This window comes from Argentina silus (genome assembly GCF_951799395.1).
Source record: "Argentina silus genome assembly, chromosome: 10".
In the NCBI taxonomy this organism is placed as follows: domain Eukaryota; kingdom Metazoa; phylum Chordata; class Actinopteri; order Argentiniformes; family Argentinidae; genus Argentina; species Argentina silus.
Genome location: NC_139664.1, coordinates 2495472 through 2511390, shown reverse-complemented (window position 1 = coordinate 2511390; position 15919 = coordinate 2495472). Strand labels below are relative to the sequence as shown.

The following is a 15919-nucleotide window of genomic DNA, read 5'->3' as shown; positions in this document are numbered from 1 at the left end:
CCCACTGGGCTCGGGCAGTTTGAGTTGTTCATCTCTCCTCCTAGGAGGGCGCCTAAGAGGTGGGGAAGAAGACAGCGGCCATGTTTAAAAGAGTCTTGCACCACTACTGATGCCAATGAAGAAAGGTAATAAACAAGGTTGGTTAAACACTTTTATGTCGCTCTTATGACAAGATTATGTAGGCATTATAAACTGCCATTTCGGTTAAATTGCTGGAAAAATATAACAGTGACCATGGCGACTGTTGTCCACTCTCTCACCTGCGCTGGCCGGTCGCTGTGGTAACCCGGGAGACACTGTGTTCCGCTGGAGGGCTGGTTGCTGTGGCGACAGGAGGCGGGGGTCTGTGAGGGTGGAGGTGACGAAGGAGGTGGTGACCAGTGAGCCGGGGTTACTGAACTGGAGAGTGTTCTGATTGGACACCGGCACTGTGACTGGCATGGAGAAGGTGGGCTGTGGGACGGCTGACTGGAGGAGAGAGAGAGGAGGAGGGAGGGGCTTAGAAATGTCTACGCCCACACGGATGAACATATGTATAGTAGACACACACACACACACACACACACACACACACACACACACACACACACACACACACACACACACACACACACACACACACACACACACACACACACACACACACACACACACACACACACACACACACACACACACACCTGGCATGCCAAGTGACTTGTGGAAACTTCAAGAAGCTGAGAAGGTGTTTGCTTTCAGATCACATGCAAGGTTATGTCTACATTACAGCAGCAGGTCTACATGACTGGTTATTGCATTGGTTTTTGGTGACATTTCATAAAATACATTACATCAAAGCTACATCCCACGACCTGAGGTATCATCTTTCATAACAGGGAGAGTTTGAATCAAGGAGAAAATGTGGAAAAAGGAGAATGTTTTATTAGATGTATTGAGGCAATATATTGAGCCCCTGAGTATCTGGGGATAAAAGCATCCACCTGAAATGTTAAACCAACAGAAGTTCATTCACCTGCTTATTTTCTCACGCAAGTAAACCTGTAAGTAAAAAAGTGATACCTTAAAAAAAAAAAAAAAAAAAAAAAGGTATTGAGTTGTCAAATGTCTGTCACTGGTCTTCACTTCCCTTGAAATGCCCTCCAAAAGTATACAGAAGCACATTCCAAAAATAGAGAAGGCGCTCACTCCTCAGTCAGCTGAACGGTGACCCGGGGCGACACAAAGGTCCTGGAGGCCGAGAAAGGACCCGGGGTTGTCCAGTATTCTGCCTGTAACCCATTTCACCCTGTTCCTATGGCAGAAAGCAGGGCCTCTATATTTAGAATATGGGCCAGGCACAGCCTGGTACTGTATGTTCTGAGTGGGACCCAGTTTAAGAGGATGACGCTGTATTCAGTCCTTCATCGTATCACGCTTCCTTCATTAATATTATAATCTATCATTTCTGGGCGCTGTGTGACAGATTATGTGAAGTTAGGAAAGTTAGGAGAGTTGGGAGCAGGTGGAAACTCTTAGTAGATCTGGAACCTGTCTCTGACCAACGCATTCCCAGTTACACCATGGCAGAGCCTACTACCAAGTCCTGCTTGCCACGCTCGGCTTGTATTCAGTATAACGGTGAGACATTTTCAAGCTATTGGCACTAGGTTTTAGTGACTCACTGCACGTCTTTGAGCGGATAGTACGCCATTTTAATTGTATTGTTAAGTCAAGGCTAGTCTCTCCCAAGTCAGACTCTCCATCCAAACATGTTGATACCAGCGACACAGAGTACGAACAGAGGGAAGTGGTTCAAATGGAATCGTTTTTAAATAGATAACTGAATGAATACTGCTCACTTGGCGAAATGCTGGCATCGAAAATCTAAAAAGTTTGGAGGGGTGTGGACTTGCTGACAACTTCTGACTCCACGTCTTTACAGGTCTCGCCAGACCGTGGCGTTGCAAAATATGTAAATCAGTATCGATTCACTTGTGCTTCAGCAGTGCTTCGGGTTACAAAGCCGGAAGCATCACAACACATAAGCATTTTGCGGTGAAGGGTCTCTAGTGTTGTGTGTGTTATATTAATTTGTGACGACCTGACACGTTTTATGTCATTCTTAATAAAAAAAGATTTCCGCTGTGACAACTTGAGTGTCGTTTTACACTTTCCTCCCTACAGCAAGTATGAGGTAGAGAAAAGCAAATCTAAATCCTGTCTCTGTTAGCACCAGCAGGCCCTCGACAAGTCACATCAGGGCTGCCCAATGCCCAAACAGGAACAAACGTCTAACCCATTAACCCAAAGGACGTGTGTCCGAACACGACTGCACACCGATTCACTCAATACCCTCTCCCAGGGATTAGGATGAGAGGCCTGCGGTAGACTCCCAGCCTGGAGAGATGGATAAAGCCCCTGAGCAGCAGAACGAGAAAGAGGGAGAAGAAAGAATGGAGAGAGAGAGAGAGAGAGGGAGGGAGAAGAAAGAAAAGGAAGAGAAATAATAGAGAGAGAGAGAGAGAGAGAGAGAGAGAGAGAGAGAGAGAGAGAGAGGGAGAGAGAGAGAGAGAAAAGGAATGAAAGGCCTAACTGTCCATGCTGGTGACGAGGGTTGTGGAGGTAGTCTATAAAGGCAGGTTACGGCACTGCACACCGGCCAGGCAGAGCAGGGAGGGAGGGAGGGAGGGAGGGAGGGAGGGAGGGAGGGAGGGAGGGATGGATGGACAGAGGGAGGGGAGTGAAGGTTAGTGTGAGGGAGGTGTGGAAACGCAGAGCATACAGCACTGGGTCAGCACTTCACCAATCATTGTATCACATGAATGGTACTTTTCAATGCTATACTGTTGTAAGCTGTTCTGTGCTGTGTGGTACTGAAAGACTTGGATATCATTGTAGTTGGAGTGGGAATTTACCATGTGAAATCTGATGGCAGCCAACTACATCAAGGGAAGTCAGAGCAGACATGGTGATACAGAGTTGAGCTGATTATACTGTATAAGACACTATATGCAGAATATAGTATGTTGCATTGTAAAGGTCCAAAAAATACTCATATTAGATCAATATGGCTTTCTAGCTTTTCTTCAGGCAAGGTGGGTTTGTTTAAGACAGCTCAAGGCCTTTCTCAAACAGCAGAACAAAGGGGAGAGAAAAACCTAACCCATTTTTCGCTGCAGAGCTCTACATTGGTGTGTTTCCTAGATGCGAGGGTATCAGAATGAATTAAACTCATGCCCTACTTTCCTTCCCCCCCCCCTTGTCCTAGAAGCCTTTGAAAGTTTCCCTTTCAACTTTAGGAACGTCTCATCCTATTTGTTAACAAGGGTGGATCAAAACACAAATGCAACTTTCAAACAACGTTCCGATGACCTTTAAAGGTCCTTGACATTTGACTATGATAATGGTCTTTACAAGTGAATATTGTGTAAACAACAACACTGACACCACTGTTACTCTGGTTTAAATCGTGTTGGTATATAAGAGATATAACAAATACTTTTTGATTTCAAAAGACCATTTCAATTGTTGGACTGACAAGCAAATTTATGGTTGTTGAATGGAACTAGGCTACTTTCTGTCGGCTCACATGGGAGGTTGAAGACTCTGTTTTTCCAACACTCTGAGCCTAATTTGAAGCAATACATAACAGGAAACGCATAACAACAAACACTATCAAAGATAACAACTTTAATACCTCCAAGACTAGTTGACCCTAGCTGTGTTATCCATGGGCGAGAGCCACCCTGTCTTTAACAGCACTGGGAAAACTGTTTACCAAAGAATACCTCGACTTTGCTGACACAAGCTGCTCTACCCATATCAGTACAACAACAAATTCAAAATCTGTACAACTAAACTCTCTGTGTGACCAATGGCAACGTTCCCCTGTTAGCCTAGTGTACAGTAACCGTGCCGGCAGCCTAGCCTAGCTTAGCCGACTGTAGCTTCCTCATGGTCCCCTAATGCTTTCTCCTCTTCCCCCGGGATTGGAGTACGAGTGGGATTAAGCTTGTATATCCCAGCCCCTAGCTGTCATGTTGGGAGGATTATGATGCTGTATGTGGAGATTGGTGCTGTATGCTTCCGCTTGCTATCGCCCTGTGAAAGGTGTGCCGGGCAAGGCTGTGGGGGGGGGGGGGGGGGTGTTGCGGGGGTGGAGGGGGGCTCGCTTCCAGCCGTCAGGGACTGGAGCTGCTCTCCAGGGGTGGTAGATTGGATTCTATTCTTCTGCCATTGCTTTCTCCACAGAAATGCTTTTAACAGCTATTTCAGCTCACCACACAAACACCAAGGTGTTTCAGGTTAACTGCTGGATAAGCTATATTCACTAAATTCATTCGATAGAGACATTTTTTCTTTTTCTCTGAAATGGCTGCTGCACAGTAACGTAAGGTGGGTGGTTGGGTAGGTGCTAATAATATTGGAATTAGATAGAGCTTCTCCTTTTAATCATTTGTGACTTTTTTTTTTGTCTTAACATAAATGTACAGATAATAATTATTGTGTCATTTATTTGACAAAGCACAGTCTAACTTTGACACACGGTAGGTCTGTACTCTCCACTTCCACCCGTCTTGTGAGTTGTCAGGTCAAATTCACACCGTGGCCCAATGGGATCTCAATACACAAAGTTCCATCCCAAACGGCCTACCAGAGGATCAGAATAGACAGGAAGCCTGGTCGTAAATTGAGTGCCGCTCATTAAATGGACGTTAATGGCATTATTGAGCACTGATGAAAAATGAATCATGTAGAAATTGGCACAGGAGAGAGGAAGTAAAAGGGGCCCACAAACAGTGGCAGGGTGCCAGTTAAGACAGCCCTGGAAAGTGTCAGGCAAACACTCACTGGAAAACCAGGACCAATTTCAACCCAAAACGGTCACACTTCAACCGAGAAACTCACTGCTTTGAAAAAAACATTCCAAACAAGCTATTCTTACACGTAATGGCGTTCATGTTTTCAGATAAGACATTCTGATGTTTGATTATATGATATCCCACTTGCCATGCTAATTTGAATCATCATGTGCCATACCCTAAGTATAATAATAACTTGTAAATAATCCATGAGTCTTTTGTCATTTTGATAGAGGTTTTACAATGGCTTCCTTAACTGCAAGTAATTCAATATTTGGCCATTTTCTCTCCAATCAAACAGCGTGAGCTCCTTGCCCCGCCCTCCTTGCCCGGGCACACACGGTCAGAGGGGATTGTGGGTACAGAGGTGGGTGAGAGATGGAGGGGTGGGTGAGGAGTGGGAGGGGAGGGGGGAGGGGGGGGGGGTGCTCTGTGAGTATTTGGGTCGCTGTTGGCAACCGGCTACCGGCCCGTGTCCAGTCCGGGTGTCCGGTATACGGTACAGTTCACGGTACTCACAGACAGCCTATAGCTCTGCATCATTTTATCAAACTCCTCGTCAATTTTTTTGTATTTCTCCTCAGTGCGGGGGGTGAGGGAGAAGGGCTCCTCAGGGTCTGGGCTCTCAGAGTCCCGGTGCTCTTTCTTGTTCAGAGCCTTCGTTCCCACAAGGAGACAGAGAGATAGGAAAGAGAGGGAGAGGGAGAGAGAGAGAGGGCGGTTAGACAAAGTGAAAAGGGGTGCCGGTACTCACGCCATAGCGCTTGAAGAGGATGTCCAGTTCCTCGTTCTTCCGGTACTTGTCGTCATTTAGTGGGCTTTGGTCGATGGAGTCGTCCCCATCTGGTTCGGGGCTGTTGCAACCGTTAAAGCCTTTCTTTCGCAACGTCTGAAGCGGTTAGAGGAGGAAGAGGAGGAGGAAGAGGAGAAGGAGGAGACATTTTTATTCAGTTTTCAGGCACATTTGAAAACAACAATTCCCCCCTTTTAACATTCACCAGTAAGCAAAACCACAACACTACCACCATTGAGATTCTACAAATTATCAGCAATATCAATTCACTCAAACAACCGGGATGGTATCCAAGAATACGAAACACGACTTCTGGGCCTCGGAGAATATTCCATCGATCTGTGCTTCTAGTAAGGTCAATGTCAACGTTCTAGTAAGGTCAATGTCAACATCTGTGACCGTCTGTTCAAAGCAAGTCTCTACACAGCAACATAACAGGATCTGTCTGTAATAAGATGTCAAAAGGTGAGATAGTCTACGGTACAGTATGAAAAAAGGACAAACCGAAAAAAACATCTTTGTAAAAGAAAACGAAATTGTGTAACGCCACATACTGTTAACACAGGCAGGCTTTTCCATCATGATATTCCCTCATCAAAAGCACACTTAATTGGTGCGAAGCTTCACACCGGGGGAAATCGCTGAGCGAGGGAAAGGGTAAAAGGGTGAAACAAGAAGCACGACAAGGTGGTAACAGAGCCGGAGCCATCGCCGGGGCCATCGCCGGGGCCATCGCCGGGGCCATTTCAGCTTTAGTGCACCGTAGAGAGGCTCTTATTTTGAGAGGATTCTGGCAAACGAGATTTTCTGTAAGTAGCTTTGCTGGTGGGACCTTGACCAAACAGCAAACCAGATCCCAACAGCAAAATGGATTCCTGAACCTAGAGAGCTGGGAATTCTGCTGTGCCGTGGACGAACAGAACAGATGGAGGGTGCAGAGAGGATGCAGGCGGACCCACAGCAAAGAATCTAGACCTACTGAATCAGATTAGATGTGAAATGCTTGACAATGTAGAATGTGCTAATCATCTATTTTGTATGATGAAATCGCATACAGTAGTGAAGGGACTGTGTGTGTAGAATTCCACATACCGTGATGGCATACGGACCAAAAAAACCCTCTTTTTAAAAAAAATCACACTGCAAATACAGTAATATATGTCCAACAATGAAGTAAATGTAAATAACTCATTTTCGACAAAAAAAAAATGTGACACAGAACCTTATCATTCTAACGTCACGATACATTATCGAAATAAATTAACCAGCATCTGCGGGAATCAATTAGAGCGGGGTGACTATGCGGCACACTGAGTAACTGCAGCCTAATGGAGGTTTGATTAATAGATAAGTGCATGTTCTCCAGGACACCCACTGGGGACTGGCTGGTTAGTGAGGATGACTCAATTGCATGCAACTCATTGTCATGCTGAGAATGAGTTTGAAAGAATTCCAGCGAAATGCCTGAATCTGATGAGCAATTGTTTTAATTAACCAAACGCAGAGGCAGCGTTCTGGTAATGATACCAGGTTTATTTCAAAACAGAAGCCTAAACAGAGCTCAGTGTCATTAATGTAATGCCATTGTAATCATTGCCTCAAACTGAGCATCACATTATCTAATAAAATGAAATACAGTTTAGTGGGGACAATTATATCAGTACCTTATTGAGCTATTGAGGCATTCCATAGCAATGTTAATGTCACAAACTAGTGCCCTAATCTGTGTTAATGTCACAAACTAGGGCAAAACTAGTGCCCTAATCTGTGTTAATGTCACAAACTAGAACAAAACCAGTGCCCTAATCTGTGTTAATGTCACAATCTAGAACAAATCTAGTGCCCTAATCTGTGTTAATGTCACAAACTAGGGCAGCAAAGCAGTGCCATGATCTGTGTTAATGTCACAATCTAGAGCAGCACTCAATGTTCAGCCACCATGCTGTTTCTATGGTCCTGCTCATGGAATAACATGATCCATGTGTGTGTTGACCTAAAAATCCCAAAACCCACATACTGACAATGACAACATCTGACAAAAGTCTGTGCAGGGAATGTGGGTAAGACATGGACATATGCCTCCCGACTGTTGACTGAAGCGAAAATCCCTGCATGCAAAACTGCCTTGACAATAGGACCTGGCAGTCCTATTTACATGCACGCGCGCGCACACACACACACACACACACCCCTGTTACACACTTGCACAACACACACACACACACACACACAGTCAGCTGATCAGCTTGTCTCTCAGTCAGCTCCATCTGTTCACCTGTCCTTCCGTACCTCTCCCCCACTGGCACACTCTTTCAAGTGTGGCCCTCTATTGTGTTGCCAGGGTAAGATTCCCCTGCAGAGCAACACACAGGGCTGTGACTGGCTGGGCTGCTTGCTCCCCTGCCCCTCCCCCCCCGGCACTCTCGCCCTATCTGCTTCCCTCTCTCTCTCTCTCTCTCTGTGGTTCCCTCCCTCCCTCCCTCCCTCGCTCTACTCTCCTTCTCTCTCTGTGTGGTTCGCTCACTCTCTTTCATTCTCTCTTCTCTCTCACGATCTCTTTAGCTATTTCTCTCTCTCTCTCTCTCTCTCTCCACCTTTTTCTATATCTCTCATTCTCGTGTTATGTCTCTTTAAATCCATCCTCTTTTCTCCTCCTTCCCCCTCTCTCCCTCTCTCCAGTAGTCTCTCACCTCGCCCCCTCTTCTCCTCCATGCTTCCTTCTTTTTCTTCCTCCCTTCCATCTTCCATCACTCAATATCCCTTTCTCTGACTCCTGTCCCCTGCCCTGCTCCCTCTTGACCCATTCCCAAAGCTTTCCCATCCTACTTTTCCGCTCCCATGCCATGCTATCTACCCTTCTCCTCAACAACGCCCCCTCCTTTCCTCTCCGTCTACTACACACTCTCACTCCCCCTTCTCTCCCTCCCCCCCCTCCCCTTTTCTTTCTCTCGTTCCCTCTCTCTTTTCATATGGGAAGAGAGGATGGGGTATACCATGCAGGGCCATGGGTCCTTGTCCACAGAGGCAGAATCTAATGTCACGTCCCATTTGCAGCTCTCCGTACTCAGGACCACGGAGCCCCCCGGGCCGTCCTCTGGGACCCGAACCACAGCCTCTGCTTACAGCTGTACAGGCTGCCACGGAACAGATCCCTCATGTAGCCTAGCAGCACTGGGCAACAAGGGATGAGTGGTCAGAGTGGCCCTCATCCATCTCTCCCCTCCTCATGGTACGGTAGATCATCCGTTAAGATGTCTCCCACCATTAACGCAACCGCGGCCGGTGTTATTATTTATACATGAGGTTAATGGAGCCACTCCATCACAGGACCTGGGGAGGGTCCGGAGGGGTGGCTTAGTTACGGAGGTAGCGTACCGTGGCCTTGTTGGTTAAGGGTGGCTTGGAATCAGTTCAGGATGTCAGATAACTAGGACTGCTCATCTTGCACTTAGGGACTCTTGCCATGCCAATAAGGACTGCCTGTGGGGACAGTCATTAGTGGCACTTTCCTATTGCAATCCCTTCCACTCGTCTACGCTGATGTGCCTGATATCTAAAACGTGTGCACAGTCGCGTAAAAACTTCTCAAAATGTTGAGAAGCCATTTGAGTGAAGTGCCGCATCACGCCATCTTCTTCGCCTTGCCTCAGTAAATAAGGAAATCTCGCCTCGTCCGTATCCTGTTAAACAACCTATCATGCTTCATTAGCGCTGCCAACAGTAAAAAAACAACAACAAAAACAGCGCCTGACTAATCTCCTGTTGAACAAACACAACCGCTGAATCTGACTGAGTGCCATTTTGCGATCCAAAATCTCTCACACTCCTGAACCCAGTCACTGTCTTCCTGATGACCGCGGCAGAGGGGTCATGTGACCTGTGAAGGACCAACCATGTAAGAGAGAGCGGCCCCCGGTGACCCTGTCCTGTGGAGATTAGGACATTAGGATATGACAGGCCTTAGGAGAAGTCCGAGGAATTTGGTTGACATGGCAAAGTAGGATTAGCCCCGAGGGAGCATCGTCAGGGCAATGGAGCGGGCTCCTCCCACTGGAGAACATCCATGTTGTGATAGGACGGCCTGGCGTCTTACCCAGAACCCTTTTGATGGTGGTGGTGGTGGTCGTAGTGAGGCCCTCTGTATTTGAAAGTGTTGGGGCCATTATGGGTTCTAATTGGAATCAATTACTATGGGGGGAATCTTGTCAAGTGCTGTTTTGTCGTGCGTGACATCTCCTATCGCCGCGACCAGGAATCGGGGCAGTGACAAAGTCTTTAAGGCCCTGCAGTGCAATGCTGTGGTGAGATCTTCCTCCTTGAGCCGTTTAAGAAAAAGGGCATCCCCCTCTTCTTCTTCTCTTTCTTTTCTTTCCTGTCCCTCTCTCTCTCTCTCTCTGGCTATTCAATTCCATCCTTCGTTCTCCCTCTCTCCTTCCTTCGTTCGCCCCTGATTGGGATCTGCAGTCAAGCGGATTAACACGTTCTGGCAGGAGAGGCAAGCTGCCCACACACACACACACACACACACACACAGACACACACACACACACACACAAACACAGAACAGCACGTGCATCTCAGAGAGAGCCTGTGTGTGCATATGCATCGCCTCTCAGCCGTGCACCAGAGTGGAGGAATGCCTAACTGTCTGAAGAACATTGAGTGTGAGTGTGTGTATACACATATATTTCGGGGCGGATTTAAGTGCTTTTGAGCATAACTGTACATTTAGGTGTATGTACGTGTAGGGTTCCATACTGTAGCAAGCTTAACACGTGTGTGTGTGTGTGTGTGTGTGTGTGTGTGTGCGCATGTGGAACTGTATCTACACTCCATAATTCATACACAAAAGCACTTGCTTGGAGAGATGCGGGGAGGCAGAGCAGCAAATGGACACATTTTGTGCTCATCCGATCATCCTCTCTCTCGGCTCACTAGTGCCAAACAACCCATCCCAACTGTGACTCTCTCCTGAGCTACACAACAGATATCAACTGTGACTCTCTCTCCTGAGCTACACAACAGATATCAACTGTGACTCTCTCCTTGGCTACACAACAGATATCAACTGTGACTCTCTCCTGAGCTACACAACAGATATCAACTGTGACTCTCTCTCCTTAGCTACACAACAGATATCAACTGTGACTCTCTCCTGAGCTACACAACAGATATCAACTGTGACTCTCTCTCCTGAGCTACACAACAGATATCAACTGTGACTCTCTCTCCTGAGCTACCCAACAGATATCGAACAGCAAACAAGCAAGAGACAGACACTGCATCTAGTGTAGGGTTAGCTTCAGAAAATCTGACTCTGGGCCTGAGGGTCTAGAATAGAAGATAGGGAAACCCTCATATACTGTAGTTTCAGGCTGGGACACACACACACACACACACTCACAAGCACAGACTCTAACCAGGCCTGAATATTGTATGAAGCATTCTCACGGGCCACTGCAGAGCATGCACATACAGAGAGAGAGAGAGAGAGAGACGCACGCACACAAAGTCATACACACAGGCAGACATACGGGAAGACACACACACACACACAACCAGTGGAGCTTACACTGATGTGGCCCGGAGCGGCCCAATGCCCTGCCACAGCACACACACACTTAAGAGCAATCTGCAGCTGGAGCTACAGCCCACAGAAAGCCCTCATCACCTCTCTGCCACACACAGAGAAAGAGAGAGAGAGAGAGAGAGAGAGAGACTTGCATTCTGTTCCCTCATGCTGATCAATAACTGCATCTTCAAAGTCAGCCATGATTGAGAGACATGGTTTTCAATAAGCCTTCAATGACAGAGGTAAAAATACATAGTGGTGATTTATATCTGTCTGCTTGAATCTGGACATTCATATCGAATTCATGAAAAAGCTATGCGAAACGTCAGCGAGATGCATAAATGCACTTCACATCCACGGTCAATGATATTCTCGACCCGCGGGACATAAAAACGAAACATCTCAATTGAGGAGTTCAATGAAACAGCGACCACAGCTCGGGAAACTTGATCTCTACACTCATCCCCTTTCTCGCCGCCATTTTGTGTTAGGGTGGTTTCAATGGGCCCACAGGCTTGTTGTTGGAGCCGTCCCTGGCTCTGCAGCCAAGGCCAGAGGGGTGGTGACAGCAGGTCCAGCTGTCCCTACCTCTGCCCTCCCTCCATGATCCCAGGCACCCAGCCAGGCCATGGATGAAGACTGGACTGGCCCTCTGTGAGCCTGTAATCTGGCCACACAAGCACAGTGATATACAGCCTTTCTGGACCTGGGTGACGGGTGGCCATGTTTGCCTCTCCTCTGACTATGGGTAATGTGACGGGGTTCGGCTACTGTAACGGGTAGCATGGACATCCACAGCTAGTCAAGGGAGTCCTGGAACCAGTAGTGTGTAGTGGTCCTCTGTGGCTCAGTTGGTAGAGCATGGCGCTAACAACGCTTAGGTTGTGGGTTTGATTCCTGCTGGGACCATATATACTGAAATGTATGCACTCACTGCAATGTAAGTCGCTTTGGATACAAGCGTCAGCTAAATGGCTTATATTAAGTAGAACCTTGGGGCTTACATTACATCTTGTTTGCAGTAATAGGTACGACCGGCACTTGCACCTTTCGTTGATTTCAGGTTCATCTACTCCTGTTATGTAGCATCTACTCCTGTTATGTAGCATCTACTCCTGTTATGTAGCATCTACTCCTGTTATGTAGCATCAACTTCCAACAAGAAAACGAGGCCAAAAATAAAAAAAAATATAAAAAAACCAGAATGTAATCAAGTAGTGGAGACATGATGAGAGTAGATATCTTTGAACAGCAGGCACTCATCCAACACTACTAAATGGTCGTGGAAAGAACACAGGCTTGGATATCAAGATAACATAAACATCAACATCAACATAAAACCAGAGCGGACCAATCATCAAACCCCCCTCCAAACTAGCCATGCTAAAATGGTGGGTCTTCGGGGGAACGAAACAAAAGATCCAGCCACCTTGTTTACCCCTCTCCTGCAAAGCATTGCACTGCACCTTTCCTCCCCCTCCCCCAGCCCCTCATCCCCCAAGCACCTTAAAACAGACAGCCAACATAATTCACCCCTCTCCTACAGAGAACCATAACCCCCCCCCCCCCCCCCCCCTTGTGGAGAGTTATGCCATAACAACTCCTCCCTGCTTTACCTCTATGATATCGGCGTTGGTCCGGCTCTCATGGGGCTCGTTGTACTCGGTGTATTTGAGCAGCACCTTGTCCATGTCGGTGCTGGCGTACTGGAACAGCTTGTTGGAGTGGTTGAAGATGATGAGGGCGATCTCACAGTCGCACAGCACGCTCAGCTCATAGGCCTTCTTCATCAGGCCAAACTTCCTCTTGGTGAACGTCACCTGGAGGGGGAGGGAGGACATCGGACACAGAGAGGGCAAGGAAGAGAGGAGGAGGGAGAGAGGGCAAGGGAGAGAGGAGGAGGGAGAGAGGGCAAGGGAGAGAGGAGAAGGAGAGAGAAATGTTCATGTATAAAATACAGAGGGAAGCATTTGGTGAATGTGAATTCTCATACATAAGTAATGAGAGAAAAATCACTCTAAGGGTTTGTGTACTATCAAAGTTTTCACACACACACACACACACACACACACACACACACACACACACACACACACACACACCTCTCTGAACACCCAATGTGTGAACAAATAACACATTAAAAGACAGTGGGCTTCAGTAAAAAAGCAGAAAAAGAAGCTCAACTTAATTAAAGGCATCAACAGGAATGAGGGTCCCACTGTGTATTGGTTGTTTTTATGACAAGTCCCTTGGTATTGTGGGGCATTTACTGAACAGGGGGATTTGGGTTTGTTTGTTGAATGAGTGCGAGGAAGAGGACACACACCGAACCACACAGGCAGATTCTACAGCTGCCATGTGAGACATTCAATTGCTCCATCTCTCCCTCTCTCTCCCTCTCCCTCTCCTTCTCTCTCTCTCCCTCCCTCCCTCCCTCTCCCTCTCTCTCTCTCCCTCTCTCTCCCTCTCCCTCTCTCTAATTGCTTGAGCGCCCGCCATGTTACACTGATGCCTCTCTGTGGGGCAGAAGCCAGCTTGCGCTCTCTCCTTCTCCTCCCTCTTGTCTCTCTCCCTTTCGCTGTCTCTCTGTCTCATTTTCTCGCCCTCATTTTCTCTCGCTCTCTTTCTCTCTCTCTCTCTCTCTCTTTCTCCTTTCCTCCCTCCCTCGTTCTTGCTCACTCATTGCTTCCCGCTGCCACAAATCAAATTATATCGGGGTCGTATCCATGGGCAACCGCCTACTACCCCCCCCCCCCATCCTCCCCCCTACCCCCCCCCCCCCCCATCACACACTCCCACCATCCACCTCATCCCTTCATGCACACACACAGCGCAGAAAGCAGAAGTACAGTATGTGGTGGCAGCAGAGGAAATGACAAATGGGGAGAATTTAGAGGAAAAAAAAGTTCAGTAGGGACAATGGAGACCAAGGCTCATACTGAGCTAATAAAACCATTTCCAATTATTATCACAACCAATTAAAAGCTCTGTATTATTACGGAGAGAAACCCACTGATTTGTCTGAGGTGTGAGGTACACGACGTCTCCGACTGTAACGAGTCTTGATCTCTCTTTCGACATGAATGCCGGAATAAACAAGCTGAACATAATTGACATTAAGAATAGAATTTCAAGTAACCAATGGCAACGACAGAACAAGACATCCTCCATGAGAGGAATGAGCCGTTTCATCTCGTGTCCTCACATGAGCGCGGTGGTGTGGCGGGGAGAGGAGGAAGCCACAGTGACAACCACAACCTCCTCTGCTGTTATACTTTCTGCACCAGTGTCTCTCTATATCATTTCCACAGCTCAAAATCCATTACTATTTTCCTAGAATGTATTAATGCATATTACATACTGTTGACTTACGCTAAGGCCCACAATTGGGGACAGGCCTTTGGAGACTACCCATGAGGGCTCATGACATTATTTTGTAATCAACACGTTGTAGGCTAATAGGTTGCCAGTATTTTAATTGGTTGTCTTTGCCTTTGAATGGTTTCTGTTCTGTTCACTAAATGAACATTCATAATAACAGAGAGCGAGCTTGTAATGTCATCATTCAGTATATGTGGCAAACTGTGGTGATTTTTCTGGGGTTAGAACAGAGCACTATAGGAACCAGTTTAAACAATAGTCTTCTTGACATGGTGGTGAATGAGTAAGACAGCATTATAATACACTGTAACAAAGTTGACACATTCCTGATAACAAAAACTCAATCCAACCAGAAAATCAATCACCTTCAACATATTCTGAATAGTGTATTCCTAAATAACTAATGTTTGAATCCTTAAGGCGTTTCTTTCTTTTTCTATGGAAATAGCACACATAAAGATTGATGAGGAGAAACTTAGGACTGTATTCAGGGCCTTGGGCCAGTTGGTGTCTAAAACGATGCAGGTCTTACTCAGCAAGATACTTTTTTTTGGATGGCAGACATATCAAATCCATTACTCAATATGCTCGATGGACTGAACTCCATTTACCAGTTGACTCATTTTATATGAATCATGTTATCCTCTCAAACAATACTGGTGATGTAACAGGCATGGTAGAGTTTTTGGAACTAATTTGTAATACTTACATTTGAAATCAAAAGTATTGCATTTCCATGAATGACCTAATGTAGGCATATTATATTCAGGGAACAGACACTATTGTGCTACATGGGACAGTAATACAATAACACACGGAACAATAACACATAACAATTACACAGACCACTACAAATGGAATCAATACACATAAATACCGTAAAACTTCTAATAAGGCCAGAGTTTCCAATACACATAAATACCGTAAAACCTCTAATAAGGCCAGAGTTTCCAATACACATAAATACCGTAAAACTTCTAATAAGGCCAGAGTTTCCAATACACATAAATACCGTAAAACTTCTAATAAGGCCAGAGTTTCCAATACACATAAATACCGTAAAACTTCTAATAAGGCCAGAGTTTCCAATAAACGGCTGTCTCAGCTGAGCCACTAATGACATTGTAGCAAATAAGCGCCTGTCCCTAATAAACGGCGGGTCAAAATGAAACGTTTACCGGTATGTATTATCTGTTGATACCAGCAGACGATTAAAGCAATGCATTTGATTGTGAGCGACCGTTACCGGTATTTTCAACTGTCTGACAGATCATTTCCTGCAGTCTTATATGGAAACGATAATAAATTACCATCTATCAAAACTGGATCTGG

The 15919-nt window shown here is 46.3% G+C and overlaps 1 protein-coding gene across 5 annotated transcripts in view; it reads right to left on the bottom strand.

Moving 5' to 3' along the window:
• mef2d (myocyte enhancer factor 2d) overlaps window positions 1–15919 on the bottom strand; it is a 57707-nt gene that overhangs the window by 18002 nt on the left and 23786 nt on the right. For all 5 annotated transcript variants that reach the window (XM_083678884.1, XM_083678886.1, XM_083678887.1 and 2 more), the window contains exons 3-6: window positions 12823–13026; window positions 5596–5730; window positions 261–468; window positions 3–52 (exon numbers count right to left, since the gene is read on the bottom strand). In XM_083678884.1, coding sequence (XP_083535010.1) covers window positions 3–52; window positions 261–468; window positions 5596–5730; window positions 12823–13026 — 597 coding nt within the window. The remainder of the gene's footprint in view (window positions 1–2; window positions 53–260; window positions 469–5595; window positions 5731–12822; window positions 13027–15919) is intronic.